The sequence below is a fragment of the Rhineura floridana genome, chromosome 18 (genome assembly GCF_030035675.1).
Source record: "Rhineura floridana isolate rRhiFlo1 chromosome 18, rRhiFlo1.hap2, whole genome shotgun sequence".
In the NCBI taxonomy this organism is placed as follows: Eukaryota; Metazoa; Chordata; class Lepidosauria; order Squamata; family Rhineuridae; genus Rhineura; species Rhineura floridana.
The window spans coordinates 28272553-28287580 of record NC_084497.1 but is presented as its reverse complement, the minus strand read 5'-3'; the positions used below and the strand labels follow the sequence as shown (position 1 = coordinate 28287580).

Genomic DNA, 15028 nt, shown 5'->3' with positions numbered 1-15028 from the left:
TGCTGTCTTTTCAGTGGCTCCCAGGTAAGGGTATGCCTTACTCTCGCTTTCCCCAGATGCTCACCTAGAGCGCCGTTCAGGTTTTGAAAGATCCGACACCTGTGATCCAAAGTTATATTGATGTTCCCCTGTGGGGGAGACAAAAGGTATCACATGACCAAAAGAGTCGGAAATGGATTTTGAAAGGCCTTGCAGTCTGGCTTCCTCTCTAAAGGCAAGCGGAAAGGTCTATTTACACCAGGGGAATGCAAATCGTGGACCACTGGGGAGTTCCCATACGTGCAAGCCACTGGGATTAGTGGTGGACTTGAAACTATAAAAGTTACAGGGAGGTAGTGTTTTAAATGAGGGTGGAAAAAAAACACCAATGCAAACAATAGATTGTTTTAAAACATGTTCCATTGGTTGACAAATAATGTACTACGATTAATAAAATGGAACTTAATTTTTATAACACATATGTACACAACTTCTCTGCACCCTGCACTTACCCGTTTTACTGGATCCAAGAAGGCTTTAGTATAAAACAGCTGGTCGCTATCACTGTCAAGGCCCTGCCAGTCTGCCACAAGCTTGTTGAGATAAGGAGCATAGCCTATGAACCCTGCCAGGAAGAGAGAGAGAATGAAGATTTTTTTGTCTTCATGGACAAGTAACACTCCGGGCCAGGGTAAATACCTAAATGCAAGTGTTGACAACTCCAGTTCTAAAGAATACCTTAATATTCATCTGCTGCAGGTGCAGAAGTATGCAGACATTTGTGTTATGCAGAACTCTTCATCAAGCAAAAGGGTTAAAAATGTTTGATAAAGGCCGTTACCGAAAACATTTTTGAACTTTTGTTTTTCAATAAGCCACACCTTTCTCACTATAGAAGCACACAAATTTCTCTTTTTCTGTTCTGCTAGATGAAGCGTTCAGTGGAACTGGAAATTTTTCTATACCAGTTGATTCAAGGAAATATATTCCTTTAGCTGGTTTGCCCTCCTGCATGGCTGTGACTGTACAATGAAGGATCAAATACAGATCTTTTAGTTCAGGGAGAACGTGGGTATTCTTCGCAGAACTGTAAGGTTAGCTTTCATCGTAGTAACGACGACAACAAAAAGGAGTAAGTTTCTAGATCTCATTATTATGAAGCAAACCCTCAAAATCCCTCTTTTTTTTCCCTTGCCAAAGGCTCAAAAATGGTAAGAGATCTGGAGAGTGGGTCATAGTCATGACGGTGGATCCCCAGTCTCTCAGATCCCTGATTATTCCTCTGATGCTTCCAGTTGCGGCTTAAGTCCCAACCCTCCTCTTCCAAGCCTCTGTGCCAAAGGCTTCTTCTCCCTCTTACCTCCGGATCCTAGAAATCGCTTCCCTTCTCGGACCTGGGGGTACTTGGCTTCCAACCTTCGGTCCGGGTAGATGAGAGTCTCCGAGGAGAAGATGACTTTGGACTTGGCCTGCCGGAATTTCTTCAGGAGTTCCGTGGGGCCTGATGCAAATATTACGTCATAGCTAAAATGGGTGATGGGGGGGGAAGAGAGAAAATGGGGAGGAAATGGCTGTATCAGAGAGAAAAACAAGGAGAGGAATAGACGGGAGAGCCTCTGATGAGAAATGGGGGGGGAGGTAGTTTTCCCTACTAGTCTATGACTGTGGAAGCTGGTCCATTAGGCTTGCTGAAGGAGGAAGGTGGGTTATATATGAAGGCTGGTTCCCGATTTGCAAGCCACAGTTTACAGGGAGGAGCAGATTGGCGTTGGATCAGACACTCTTGACCTCTTCATTATTTCTGTACTGTTTCAATAGGCACCTCACCTTTCTGGGCTTTTGCGTACCCAAGGAGATCCACAATATGTAATCGACAAATACCGAGATAAAACCACAACAGTAAGAACAAAAATTAAAGTGAACAGTCATACCAGACTGGAGTGTTTCCAACGTGTATTTCCGTGAACTGATTTACATAGAACACGCAACAGCAATTCTCATCTTCAGACAACTTACCTCTCTGTGAAGAGGATGACCAAATCCTCCTTCTCTGTGTAGTCTTCCAAAGCCGACTTAAGAAGACGAACCTTCTGTCCTCCTCCCGCCGTCCTCTGGTCCTCTCCGCCATGCCAATCTTCCCCTAATCCCAGGACCTAGAGCGTTAAAGCAGATTTGCAATAGAGCCTTTGCCCTGTTTGGTTTCAGGGGGTTATATTTTAAGTGGAGAAGAGGGAGCGGAAGCAAGTGAGGGGGAGGGAGCGGTGGCTTCTCCCCCCCCCCCAGCCCAAATGGATGCTGTTGTGGCTCAGCCATGAGAGGGAAAGTGGGACTGAACGGGGATCTCAGAAGAAAGAGCAACCGATAACATTCAGCCCAGTCCTTGAATACGTGGCAGGACAGCCGGAGGAGGAGGAACTGAACGGCGCTTCTGAGTGCTCCCTTGGTAAGCATCCTGCAGGGTATTAGTTATCCCTCTCAATTTTGTATCATCTGCAAATGTGACAAGCGTTCCCTGCACCTCCTCATCCAGGTTATCAATAACAATGTTGAAGTGCACTGGGCCTTGTCATACCCCACACGTTACCTCCCCCACTCTGAGAAGGAACCACACTGATAAGCAATCTTGGAGGACGATTCTGTAGCCAACTTTGGATTCGCCTGATTAATATTATTAATATTATATTAATATTTAGCACCAAAGTGGCTTACCTTGCTTCAGATGGAGTCCCTGCTGTCATGATTTGTGTCCGTGTTGGAATTGCTTTGTAAGATATTTTTAAAGCTTTTTTAAAAAGATGTTTTGTTTTAATATCTTTTAAAGTCTATTTTTAACGTTTCTTAGTGCTTTTGTTTGCCACCCTGGGCTCCTTCTGGGAGGAAGGACGGGATATAAATTTAATAAATACACAAATAATAATCCAAAAGGTAGCAATTTCATTCCCTGCTGGTGGGCACGAAAACTACTGCTGAGAGAGCAGCTGGTTAGCCTTCCATGGATTTTTAGCCTGTGTAGAGACCATACCTTTAAAGCACATGACTTCCCCCAAAGAAACCTGGGAATTGTAGTCTGTTAAGAGAATTGCTATTGGAGGTCACAGATTCATAGGGTCGCCATAAGTCGTGATCAACTTGAAGGCACATGACAACAACAAAGAGAACTGTACCTCTGCAAGGGGTAAAGTAGTTTCCAGGATTCTTAGGGTGGGGGGAAGCCACATGCTTTAAATGCCGCCCTGGGCTCCTGCTGGGAGGAAGGGCGGGATATAAATCAAATAATAAATTAATAAATAAATGTGATTCAATGTATGGTGTGGACGTAGCCTCAAAGCATAAGCTGATTTTTTAAAAAAATGCGCCTTTAAATCATCTGTCCTAGACAGAGCACTGCCATGAGGGCACGCTGTGCAATTTGGGGAAACAAGTTGTGTTTTGAATTTGGGATCGAAATTGCAGGCAGAAGGTCCCAGGTTCAATCCCTGGCATCTTCAGGTAGGGCTGGGAGAGAGCCCTGTCTAAAAACCTAGACAGCCCCCGCCACTCAGTGTACACCACACTGAGCTAGATGGTCCACTATTTCCCATTCAAAACACCTGCTGGCATCACCTTGATGTTGTAGCTGAAGAACTGGGCTGATCTTCTGAACCGTTGGAATCCTTCCGTCTCCTCGCTGGCCACAGTAAGAACCAATAAATGATCTAGAAGGAGGAGAGAGAAATAATAAGAAAAATTAAGATACTAGTGTCCCAATTAGGAAGGCTCTGCTTTTAGTCATCCAAATGCAAGAAGGCCCCAGTTAGACCCAACCAAAGGCTTATCTAATAGGGCATCTCATAGCTCGCAGGGGCCAGCCAGATGCCTATGGGAATCCCACAAGTTCAACAGCCTCCACCCCAGTGACTGGCACTCACAGGATGCCATCTCAATCCTATTTCTTTATTTCTAAAAGTATTTATATACATCAAGGTGGTGTACAATGTTAAAACATAAAACAGCATTTAAAATAATAAAAGAGATCGATGATTAAAGGGCTAAAGGAGGTGCCATGTATTTATTAAGCATATAGTAGATCAAGTAATATTTGGGGGTGGGAAGACCCTCCAAACCAGAGAAGAATATGTACGGCAAAACACACTGAGAGACAGCTGCGGAAAAAATTCCTGCAGATACCCTCAAAAGGTCTTCAAGCCCTGCTCCCAGACGCCTTCCACATTCCCAAATGCCCCAACAATCCAATTACTGGCTCTTTCCAGCATTCCACACACACGGCATTCAGAAACATTATCCCTCCCAAATGGCCAGTCACAGTCCTTGCAGGTCCAGAAAGTAAATCCAGATGCAGCTGCAAACAACATCTGGTGTGTCAATCAGCCGGCCCAAGAACACTGCATAGTCCAAGCTAGGGTGCAAGGAAAATACTCTTATGTTCTTATGAGTGACAGTGAGGGAGGGCGGCTGCCTTCACGCCCTGCCTGTGGGCTTCCTGGAGCTCTCCGATTGGCCGCTGTGAACAACAGAATTGTGGACTAGACCTTTGGTTTAACCCAGCAGAGCTCATATATACTCCATTGTCTTTATTTTTTCTTTATTCCTTATTCTCTCTCTGTCAGTCTCTCTCTCTCTCTGGCAGTAAATACACAAGGGAAAATAATTTATAGCACTTTTGAACACAAAGCCCTGCCCAGATTCATTTTTGGGCCAACTATTTATGCTGCGATCGACACAACTTTGAGACTTTGGGGCTGAATGCAGCCAGTAACTCCAGCAGCCTCCTTGATGGACAGCAGGGGGTATCATATTTCCAAGTAAAGAAGGTCTCTCTGTGCAGACTGCCAAAGCTGCTGGAATGAGGAAAAAGCAGACCCAAACTGGGCAAAATTCCTCTTTTTAAATCAAGCCCTTAGATTTCTGCGCCATAGGAGATGGGCTCTTGATGATGGTGGTGGATTTGCATACCCTGAAAAGAGGTCAACTTGTAAAAAAAATGCTCTATGATTCGGCAAACTCTGATGCCACACAGCTCTTTCCTCCCTCCCCTCAAAAAAACCCTGAAACCTTTCCAACGCCTACGTGCAGAGCATGATTTCAGAAGGGGTGGAAATGGGTATTCCAGCACATCAGATGGGTCTGGCCACATCATTAGGCAAAACGCAGCTGCCTCAGGTGACTGATTTTGAGAGTTGTGAAAGGGCTTCATGCTTGGGTCATTGTTTATCATTCTTTAGCTTCCAGGGAGGCGCTTGTGGATTTTTTCTGCTCGCGGTGTAAAAAAAGAACTGGGTAGGCTTTGGCCACTCTGCACCTTGACAGGATTTGGGATGGGGGCATTTTCTGGGTGGGCCTTGCCCAACGCTCTCGCTGGATTATTCCCTCCACTCCCCTCCTCCGCAATCAAACACATCTATGAGTAGTTTCCAACCCTGATGACCAGCCAAGAAGAAAATCTTCCCTGCATTAGACCAAACTGCAATTTAACCACCTTCCGCTTTCTACAGGCATGGCTGTGGCAAGACTTGAAAAAAAAAAATCTGCACGCCAAACTCCTGAGCTATTTTTACAGCCATAATTCCTGGCAGCTCTCCGTGACTGCTTTGTGCTGAAGCTGTGGCCACGTGGGGTGTTCAAGTGGGGACCCCTCCCCTTTGCATTAAAGAGCAGTGGCTTTTAGCCTTGTTCTTCACATACTCTGTTAATTAACAAGGAACAGCTTCCCTGTTGCTGTTCAGCAAGGCCATGGGCAGTCATCCCATTAGCGCAACTGGGGCACAGCCCTACCAAGGATAATTACCTCCCCTGAAAGGAATCTCAAATCCGTAGCCCAGACACTGTCTCCCGTCCCCCGCACTAATATCCAAGCCTAATTGTTACTCACAAGGCTAGCAACAAAAATTAAAACTGGGTGCATGAACACAGATTGAACGGCTGCAAAGGGTGGGGGCGAAGAAACCCATCTTTCCACCTCCCTGGTATCATCCAGACTGAAAGTCAGAAGAGCCTGGCTGCTGCATCAGGCCTAAGGGGGCCCATCTAGTCCAGCATCCTGTTCTCACAGTAGCCAACCGGGTCCCCCCAATGGGAAACCCATGCAGTACCTGAACGCATCAAAATGCTCCTGACTGGTGATTCCCAGCAACTGGTATTCAGAGGCCCTGATTCACAATGCAAACACCCCAAGTCTTAACAGGAGAAACCCTTTATGTGATCTTCACGACACCCTGAGCAACCCGACCCAAAACACATTATCTTGGAAATGGGTTTGGAAAAAATGGAAATGGACTGCCTTCAAGTCGATCCCGACTTATGGCGACCCTGTGAATAGGGTGTTCATGGTAAGCGGTCTTCAGAGGGGTTTTCCCCTTGCCTCCCTCTGAGGCTAATCCTCCCCAGCTGGCCAGGGCCTGCTCAGCTTGCCACAGCTGCACAAGCCAGCCCCTTCCTTGTCCACAGCTGCCAGCTGGGGGGCAACTGGGCTCCTTGGGATTGTGCCGCTTGCCCACTGCTGCACAGGTGGCAGGGCACGTCACCCCTGAGCCACTCCCTGTGGGTGATCTTTAGCTGGCCCTTGACGCCCAGGAGACACGAGCGGGGATTTGAATGCACAGACTCTGGACTCCCAGCCAGGCTCTCCTCCCTGCTGTGCTATACCAGTTTAGCCACTATTTACTCCCTCCTTCCCCCCCAAAAAAGCATATGACGGTCTCTTTTCCAGATCAGCTCGCATGGAGAGGAAAGACACAAATGTGCGCGTGCATAATGCTCTTGCAGTGCACCTATTGCCGTGGGCTAGTGCCCATTAGGACTGGCAAGGAGCCCAAAGAGAACTTGAGAGCCAGAGCCAATGGCAGGCATAATTAAGGCTGCAGGCTGGTGATGATGCTGGCTGGGAGCAGACTCAGGCTGGTGGGGCAGTGCCCCATTCGTCCCGCCCTCCACTGGGTGGCTGTAGCTGTGGAGAGAGGCAAGGAAGGGGAGCAAGGGGGACTCTGGCGTGCCGTGGGGGACTCTGGCGTGCCATGGGGCATGCTGGCTGACTTTCCCTGCCCCCAGACCTACCGTCTTGCTGTTTGGCACCGTGGGTCCCCTGGATCACCAGGATTAGCAGAACCAGCAGCTGCAAGCGGACAGGCATCCTGGGAACGGCTCCCCACAACTTCTTTAGGTGCAAAGGCAGATTTTCTTTGGGAGAGTGGAAGAGGCAGCAGGGATGCAGCCCTGCTCTGTTGCAAGTCCCTCCCAGTCCGTCCGGGGCTGCTGTGCCACGCAATAAACAACGCCCCCTCGAAAGGGGGTGTGCGCTCCTCCCCTCTCTCTTCTGCCCAGGCCCATCCTGTCCCGCCCATCCCGTGCAGACATCCAGGATCGACATGCTGGATTCTGATTGCCCTCCCTGCAAATGCTGGGGAAGTGGAATGGTATCCTGCAGAAATGAGAGGATTAGCGAGAGGAGGCCTTGTGAAAGTGGGAGACCCACAACTCTGGGTTACATCCAGCTCAGCCCTACGCAGTGGCAGAATACTCAACATAATTTTCACTCACAAGACTAGCAACACAGATTAAAACTCGGTGCATGAACACAGATTGGATAGCTGTCAAGGGTGTTTTGCTCTACTTATGGAACAGGCACTTTGCAGATGTTCAGAAGCACTTTATCCATTGTCTCTTTTTAAAAATGGTTTTGCAGAGAGAAGAAACATTCTGCAGATGCTCTGCTGATCCAAAGTCCGTTTTTAAGAAAAATATATTTCTTTCTGATGCAGGAACAGGCACTCTGCAGATACTCAAACTCTATCCACAGTCACTCTTTCATTTTAAAGTTTCTGCTGTGGGAACAGGTACTCTGCAAGTGCTCAGAGACATTTTGTCCATACTCTCAATCCCTCTCCCTTATAAAAAAAGCTTTCCTCTGAGGAAACAGGCACTCTGCAGATGCTCAGAGGGTCGCTCAGCCCATTCTTCCATCTCGCTATTAATTTCCAGGGAGAGAAGGAAATAAATATTGTTTTTTAAAAGCGGCGGGCGGAGCAGGAGGGAGCCGCCGCCGCCCCATCGGCTCGCCCAGCCCGCTGGCCCGTCACTCAGAGGCGCCGCCCCGCCTCGCTGTCAGGGAAAGCCCGGCCGGCTGAGGCGAAGCGAGCGTCTCGCTGGGCGGCCGGGAAGGCGCGCTGCGGCCGGTGCTTCTCCGCCGCTTCCTCCTGCCGTGACAGCGAGCGAGCGAAGGCCGCGCCATGCTGGGAGGCGAACGCCGCGAGTAGGCCGCGAAGCCGCGGCCTCGCGTAGCCGCGCTGCCCGAGGGCCATGCGGTAGCGGCCGGGCTGGCGGCGAGCGCCGTCCCGCGGGCTTCTGCCACCTCCGTCGGCGCCTCCCTCTCCTCCATGTGGCTGCAGCAGCGGCTGAAGGGGCTGCCGGGCCTGCTGTCGAGCAGCTGGGCGAGGCGCCTGCTAGCCTCGCTGGCCTTCCTGCTGGTGGCCTACTGGTACCTCGGAGGGGCCTGGCCGCGCCTCCTGCCCTGGAGGCCCCGGCAGCCGCCCGGGGGCGCGGCGGGGCTCTGCTTGCAGGCCGAGACCCGCGCCTGGCAGGCCTGGGCCGCGCAAGGAGACGCCAGGCTCCTCCTGCAGGCCGGGCGCCCGGTGGGCACCGGCGACGATGCCAACTCCCCGCCTGCCCTGGCGGGCAACGGCTACCTGCTCCTGGACGCCGCCGCCAACCGGCTGTGGGTGGCCGCCTCGGCGGCGGCAAAGGGCCCGGCCTTGGCGCACGCCACCGAGTACTTGGCGCTGGCGCAGCTGCGCGCCCCGGCCGGCGCCGTTTCCGAGGTGGGCGCTGCCGTGGCCATGCTGAAGGAAGGCGCCATCCGTTGGGTCCGCTGCATCCAGACCGGGCCGGCGTCTTCCGACGCAGCCACGGGCGGCTGCGTCACCGTCCGCGAGGAGCTGTTGGCACACCGCAGCCGGCCGCATCTCTACCTGCACCGCGTGGCCGTCGCCAACCCCACCGACCGCCTGGTGGCCTTTGAGGTGTCCGGCCCGGCCTCGGCAGCCGCGGGGGGCGCCGGCAGCGGGAAGTTCATCACCAGCATGGAGAAAGCGGGCGACAGGCAGTTCTTCCTCTCCTCTGGCCGGGTGCTGCAGGCTGTCGGAGGCAAGGTGGTCTTGGTGGTGGTGGCGGCCATGAAGCTCGTCAACCGGGTGCAGGTGGCGCCGAAATCCCAGTTCGATGAGACCTTGCTGTCCGTCGTCCACACCTCGGAGCCCGTCGAGGCGTCCCGCCTGGAAGAAGCCTTCGGCGAGCTCCGTGAGGCCGCCAAGAAAGAGATGCTGGAGGTCATGACCATGAGGACAGAGGACTTGATCCAGGAGCACCGGCAAGCTTGGGCCGACCTGTTTATCTCAGGTGAGGTTGGTATTGGTGTGACCCCGGATCGAAACAGAAACCTCACTGGCCATCCAGCCTTAACCAGGCCCGGATGCAGGTTTGAGATCTGGAGGCTCTCAAAACAGTGGATCCCCTTCTGTCTCAGGGCACTGTGGCTTTAGTGGCCGACAGCCCCAAGCACCGCACTCTGAATCGGCACTACTTCAGTTGCCCACGTTAACCTGTAGTGACGCTGCATCAGGGCCAGGAAACGTAAATGGTGGTGCTTGGCATTAACGAGCGTGCCAGCCACTGGAAACATTTTTTCCGCCTTTTGGACAGGTGTTAGCAGTGGGACCCTGCCAGCATGCTGGAGCCCTAGCGACTGCCTTGTTCCCACAAGATGTAGTGGTGGCCATGAATTTGGACAGCTTAAAAAGGGGTGTTAGACAAATCCATGGAGGCTCCTAGCCACCAGGACTACTTCTTCTCCCACTGCCAGAGGCCGGATACCTCTGAGTACCAATTGCTGGGAACTGCCAGTGGGGAGAACAGGGCTATACTCCCGCTTTGCTTTCAAGCTTCCCATGGGCATCTGGTTTGCCCCTGTAAGAGCTGAATGCTGGACTAAATTGAAATATAGTAATATCTCAGATAAGGAATCCTCCAGGAATGAAGCTGTTTTTAAGGAAGGCCTTTTTAAAGGTGAAACTGACCAGCTTTGTTTTGCTATGGATAAACTTCCAAGCTTTGCTTTAAGGTGAAACTGACCAGCCTGTGCCTTTGCTTTGCTAGGGTGATACTGACAAGCCTGCCTGTCTGCATTAAAGAGCTCTCTTGCTTTCTCCCAGGTCTGGGGAGGGAAGAATCGAATACAATTCAGAGGAGGGGAGGGGGTGGGTGCCTAGTAGGCACCCTTTAAAGCCCCTGTTGAAGCTGCCCCCACCATCAGTGAGCAGGTGTAGGAACCTCTTCCTGTTCTTCCCATGTTACTCCTACCTCTGGTACCAAAGTTTATGTTCAGGAACACATCTGCTTTGTTAACTGAAGTATTACTGTAATTAGTATCAATTACATTTATTTATTAATTTATTAATTACATTTATCAGTCGCTTCTTTAATAAATGTACCCCAAAGCAACTTTCAGAAATAGTAAATCTAAAAATACATCCATTCATATGTAATAAGGCAGGTCTAACACATCTCACCCCACTACAAGAGACCACAGACACCTAAAAAACCCAGATTTAGGGCTGAAAGTCTGGTAAAAAGAAATGTTTTTGCCTGGTGCCTAAAAGTAGATAGTGATGGCGCCAGGACTGCCACCCTGGGGAGAGCATTCTGCAAGCTGGGAGCCACCACTGAAAAGGCCCCGTTCTCATGTCACCACTTTCTGCACCACCCGCAGATGATGAATGCAGGGCTTGAGTTGGTTCATGAGGTACTTGGCTCCTGAGTTGCAAAGGCCACAGTTCCTGCAGGCTTGATCCTGCAGGGCCTTAGGTTGTTATGTTTCCTTGTTGATCCTTAGGTTTATCCTTACCAAGAGACCAGCAGCCTGATAAAGTCAAACACGGCTTACCACGGGTGTGTCGCAAGGCAGATTAAAACAGGAGGCTTGACCATAGAGGCGCAACTCCTTCCGATTCTTCTGCTTCATTCATTCATTCATTAGATTTATTACGGTCAATTGACCAGCCAGGATTCTTCTGCTACATTTCACTCCGTACCCCCAGTCTTGTGACTGAGATCCCTTTCTTCATGTGCAAACACGGCCTCCTACTTCCCTCACCCCTCTAAATTTGCAGCTGCCAGAGCTGGAAAAATACGAGTGCAGGATTTCAAAGGAAGAAAGGGGGACAAATGCATGTCCAAATGGCTGTCCACCCTGAAGATTGCTCTGTGGTTTTTGCCTCAGGCAAACCTGCCTTCCAGGATGGCTGCAAGGGTCGAGTGAAGTAGTAATATCTGGTTTTCTGTGTAAGAAATGCAGTCTTTAAAGTGGCATTGTAGAGCACACCATTTCATTCCCCCAATATTGCAGGTGTGGAGAGACTTGTTTTGCTTACTTAAGGCGGCCTAGTGAATTTATAGTTGAGATGAGATTTGAATTTACCAGATCACGTTGCTTGCCACTATGTTACGCCAGATAAAGGTATAAACTCTGAATTCTTGGGTGAGGGGAGGAATGAACCTCCAGAATAATTTTTTCTCTCCCTTTCAGGGGTCGAAATGAGGAAGATCACCGACGCTCACACCCCCTCCAGTGACACCGTCAACATGACCCTCTATTACGTCCTGTCCACCACGCCATCGCCCCTTCTTGACCCCCTCATCAGCAGCGAGGAAAGGGAGAAAATGGAAGCCGCCTTGAACTATGCCGACCACTGCTTCAGTGGGCACGCCACGATGCACGCAGAGAACCTGTGGCCGGGCCGGCTGTCGACGGTCCCCCAGATCCTCCAGCTCTCGAACTTGTGGAAGCTGACTCTGCAGAAGCGGGGATGCAAAGGCCTGGTTGCCACCGGGGCCCACGGCCTCATGCAAGGGATGGTGCTCAGCTTTGGGGGTCTTCAGTTCACGGAAAACCACCTCCAGTTCCAGGCCGACCCGGATGTGCTGCACAACAGCTACTCCCTGTGGGGGATCCATTACAACAAGGACCTGATCAACTTGGCGGTCCTGCTAGACGCGGACGGGAAGCCCTTCCTGCACGTGTCTGTGAAGTTCCAGGAGAAGCCAGTGAAGCTGTATGCCTGCGAGGGAGGCTGCTCCAACGACCCCATCGAGCTGACCTCAGAGCCACGTGGACACACGTTCCCTGTCATGGTGACGCAGCCCATCACCCCGCTGCTGTACATCTCCACGGACCTGGTCCACCTGCAGGACCTGAGGCACACCCTGCATCTGAAGGCCATCCTGGACCACGAAGAGCACATGGCGAAGCAATATCCTGGCCTGCCTTTCCTCTTCTGGTTCAGCGTGGCCTCCCTTATCACCCTCTTCCACTTGTTCCTCTTCAAACTCATTTACAATGAGTACTGTGGGCCGGGGGCCAAGCCCCTCTTCCGCAGCAAGGTGTAAACCCTCAGCCAGGCGTGGCTCGGATGCCTGATCATTGGGAAACTGAATCAGCCTCTTGGGTTTTCTTTGTTTTAATCCTTTGCCTCCACGGAAGCAGGGAGGCGTCACTCCTGTGGACAAGCAGTGTGTGTGCGAGTATGCGTAGAAGGCAGCAAGATCTTGCTAGGAAAACTATGAAGGGGAAGGAGCCCAAAATCCTTAAAAAAAAATGCACTGTTTGCTCCTTGATCAAGGGTGGGTGGGTTGATATTAGCACAGTTTCTGTTCCGGTGGGGCCCTCGTGGACCACCGCTGCATCAAAATGATCTCTAGCGGCTGTCCCAAAAGTAGCGCACCAGCTAAAATGCTCCGAGCTCGCTGCGTTGTTGTCCCAGGACCCGCAAAAGAAGGGGGATTTGTTTGAGAGAAAGTGCTAAGCTAATATTAAGACACGTGCACAGATTTCCCCTGAAAAGAAAAAGGTTGGTGTTAACTAGCCTTCTGTGTTTGGGGCAGGGCAGGGGGGAATCTGCTGCAGCTCCTGGAAGCAGGAGAACTTTTGGTGGCTTGTTGTTAGATTCTCCTGGACGCGCCGAGTTCAGGGTGCAATTAACGTAGAGAGGAGCCAGAGGACTGAGGCTGTGTAGCTTCTACCTCCAGCATGCTCTAGTCTTGAAGAAAAGGAGGCTCTCCTCGACAGGTGGACTGTTCAGTATTTGGCGACGGTTGAATAAACTGAGCAGTGACTGGGAGGGCTTCTAGTAGCTAGCCTTAGATAGGGATGGGAGCAGCTGAAAAGGCGTGCGGGATTTGGGCGTTGCGCATCCCACAAGCACAGATGAGGCAGGGAAGTTCTGGGGGCCTGATTGACTTGTAATTGTAACAGCTCTGAAGGCCAGATTTCAGTGTAAAAAAAACAGACGATGGCAGAGTGGAAGCTCTTTCCATTTAAAAATAATTTTGTTAAAATGCAACCGAGGGAGAAAGGCAGCTGGAAGCCCTTTGCATAAAGTGTGTATACTACTGGAAATTCGCACTCTTTGCTTTCGCTCCTCTGTGCGTGCCTTGGTGTTCGCCTTTGCTGTTGAAAGATCTAAAGTACCTCTTGCTGCCTCCTCCTCCTCCTTCACATTTCAGTTTCATTATACAATCTTGTAACAACTCGCTGCCTGTAGCCCCCTGAAAAAGTTGCCCCCAAAGGACACTCATTCAGGGCGGGGCTTCGCTAGGCTGCCCCCTGAAACGGCAACCCTGAGCCAGCTCAGCACCTTCCCTGCTCACCTCTTGCAGATCTCTACGCCTGGCGCCACATCGCCATGACAGCTCCACAGCCTTGCGAAGGGCAGCCCAGGAAGTGGAGCCAGGATTCTTTTTTGGGGGGGGGGGGGTAGCTGTCCATACAGTGTTGATGCATTTGAGATTTTGCTAGACCAGCCTTCACCAGCCTTGTTGTTTTGCATTACAACTTCCATCCAGCACAGCTAAGGGGACTTATAGTCCAAAACATCTGGAGCACTTCAGGGTTGAGGAAGGCTTTACTAGACCTTACCGAAGGAGGGGGGGGGAAGAGGCGAGAGAGCTTGCCTTCCTGTAGAGGTGCCATCAACAGTTTCCTGCTTCAAAACAACACAAGTTTGTATAGCAAAAAATTTGGCTTTAGAGTTGGAAGCGGCTTGCTAACGTTAAAAAGTTTTTAGGAGCTGCCGCTGCTCCTCTGTGTGTAGGCCCATGCATATGTTATTTGAAGATAGGCAGCGGGCGGGGTGGGAGGCAACAAGGGAGTGGCTTTTTAAACTGTGCTGAACGTGTGCTATTAACTGAACCAAAAGATCACTGTTGTCTCGAGTGAGTGGCTGACTCATGCATCTCTCTCTCAGAAGCTTTCCCTGAGTTAGCAAGTGGTGGACAAGCCCTGGAGTTGGAGAGCAAGGACTCTTTGAAAGCAACATACCCTTTTGTGCCTTGATTGGGGGGGGGATGGAAATGTTGTGGCACTTAGAGAATTTATACTGGCACTCGAGTCACTTACCATCTCTTATTTTTTTAAACTCCCCCTCATACAGTCTGTCAGCTTCCATTAAAATTTGCTCTCTTTCAGTGGAGAATACTTGAAAATTACATGATGGCTTTTTATTTTGATGTTTAATGTTAATAGGAAATTAATGAACTCTCAACTTCTCCCTCCACATACACATCCTTTTTTTTTGTTCCCTAGCCTAATTGAAGAATCCCCCCCCAATGGAATGTTGCCTCATTTCTTTATGTACTTTAATTTATGGTTGTTAAATTTGGGACGTTGATCCTTTTCATTGCAGTGCTGACTCTTGAGAGTGAATAACAACAGCCAATTAAGGATGTATATGTGTCTATATCTCACTGGTTAATCTAGTGCTGGTAATGGATTTTTCAGCCTACTCTGTAAGCATAATGTTCAAAATAACTTAACATTTGGGGGAAGGGGAGGGCGTTGAACTGTTATTTCTTGATTCAAACCTGTTGCAGTATCCTGTTTTCTAAGTTTCTGAATTGTGGGGAGGCATAGACTTTCTGATGATTTGAATGTGATTGTTTTATTTAAAATACCAAAGGTTTTTGGGTTCTGTTTTTTTTTAAGAAATAAAAACCTTTCAGATCTACA

The 15028-nt window shown here is 50.2% G+C and overlaps 2 protein-coding genes across 2 annotated transcripts in view; one reads left to right on the top strand and one right to left on the bottom strand.

The window, feature by feature from the left end:
- PLOD1 (procollagen-lysine,2-oxoglutarate 5-dioxygenase 1) overlaps positions 1-8064 on the bottom strand; it is a 22697-nt gene extending 14633 nt beyond the window's left edge. The window contains exons 1-6 of the mRNA XM_061600642.1: positions 7030-8064; positions 3583-3674; positions 1996-2132; positions 1340-1503; positions 492-604; positions 65-128 (exon numbers count right to left, since the gene is read on the bottom strand). Coding sequence (XP_061456626.1) covers positions 65-128; positions 492-604; positions 1340-1503; positions 1996-2132; positions 3583-3674; positions 7030-7342 — 883 coding nt within the window. The 5' untranslated portion in view covers positions 7343-8064. The remainder of the gene's footprint in view (positions 1-64; positions 129-491; positions 605-1339; positions 1504-1995; positions 2133-3582; positions 3675-7029) is intronic.
- KIAA2013 (KIAA2013 ortholog) lies at positions 7899-15028 on the top strand. The gene is made up of 2 exons (XM_061600643.1): positions 7899-9366; positions 11552-15028. The coding sequence occupies exons 1-2, from the start codon at positions 8349-8351 to the stop codon at positions 12409-12411; spliced, it is 1878 nt and encodes a 625-aa protein (XP_061456627.1). The 5' UTR covers positions 7899-8348; the 3' UTR covers positions 12412-15028.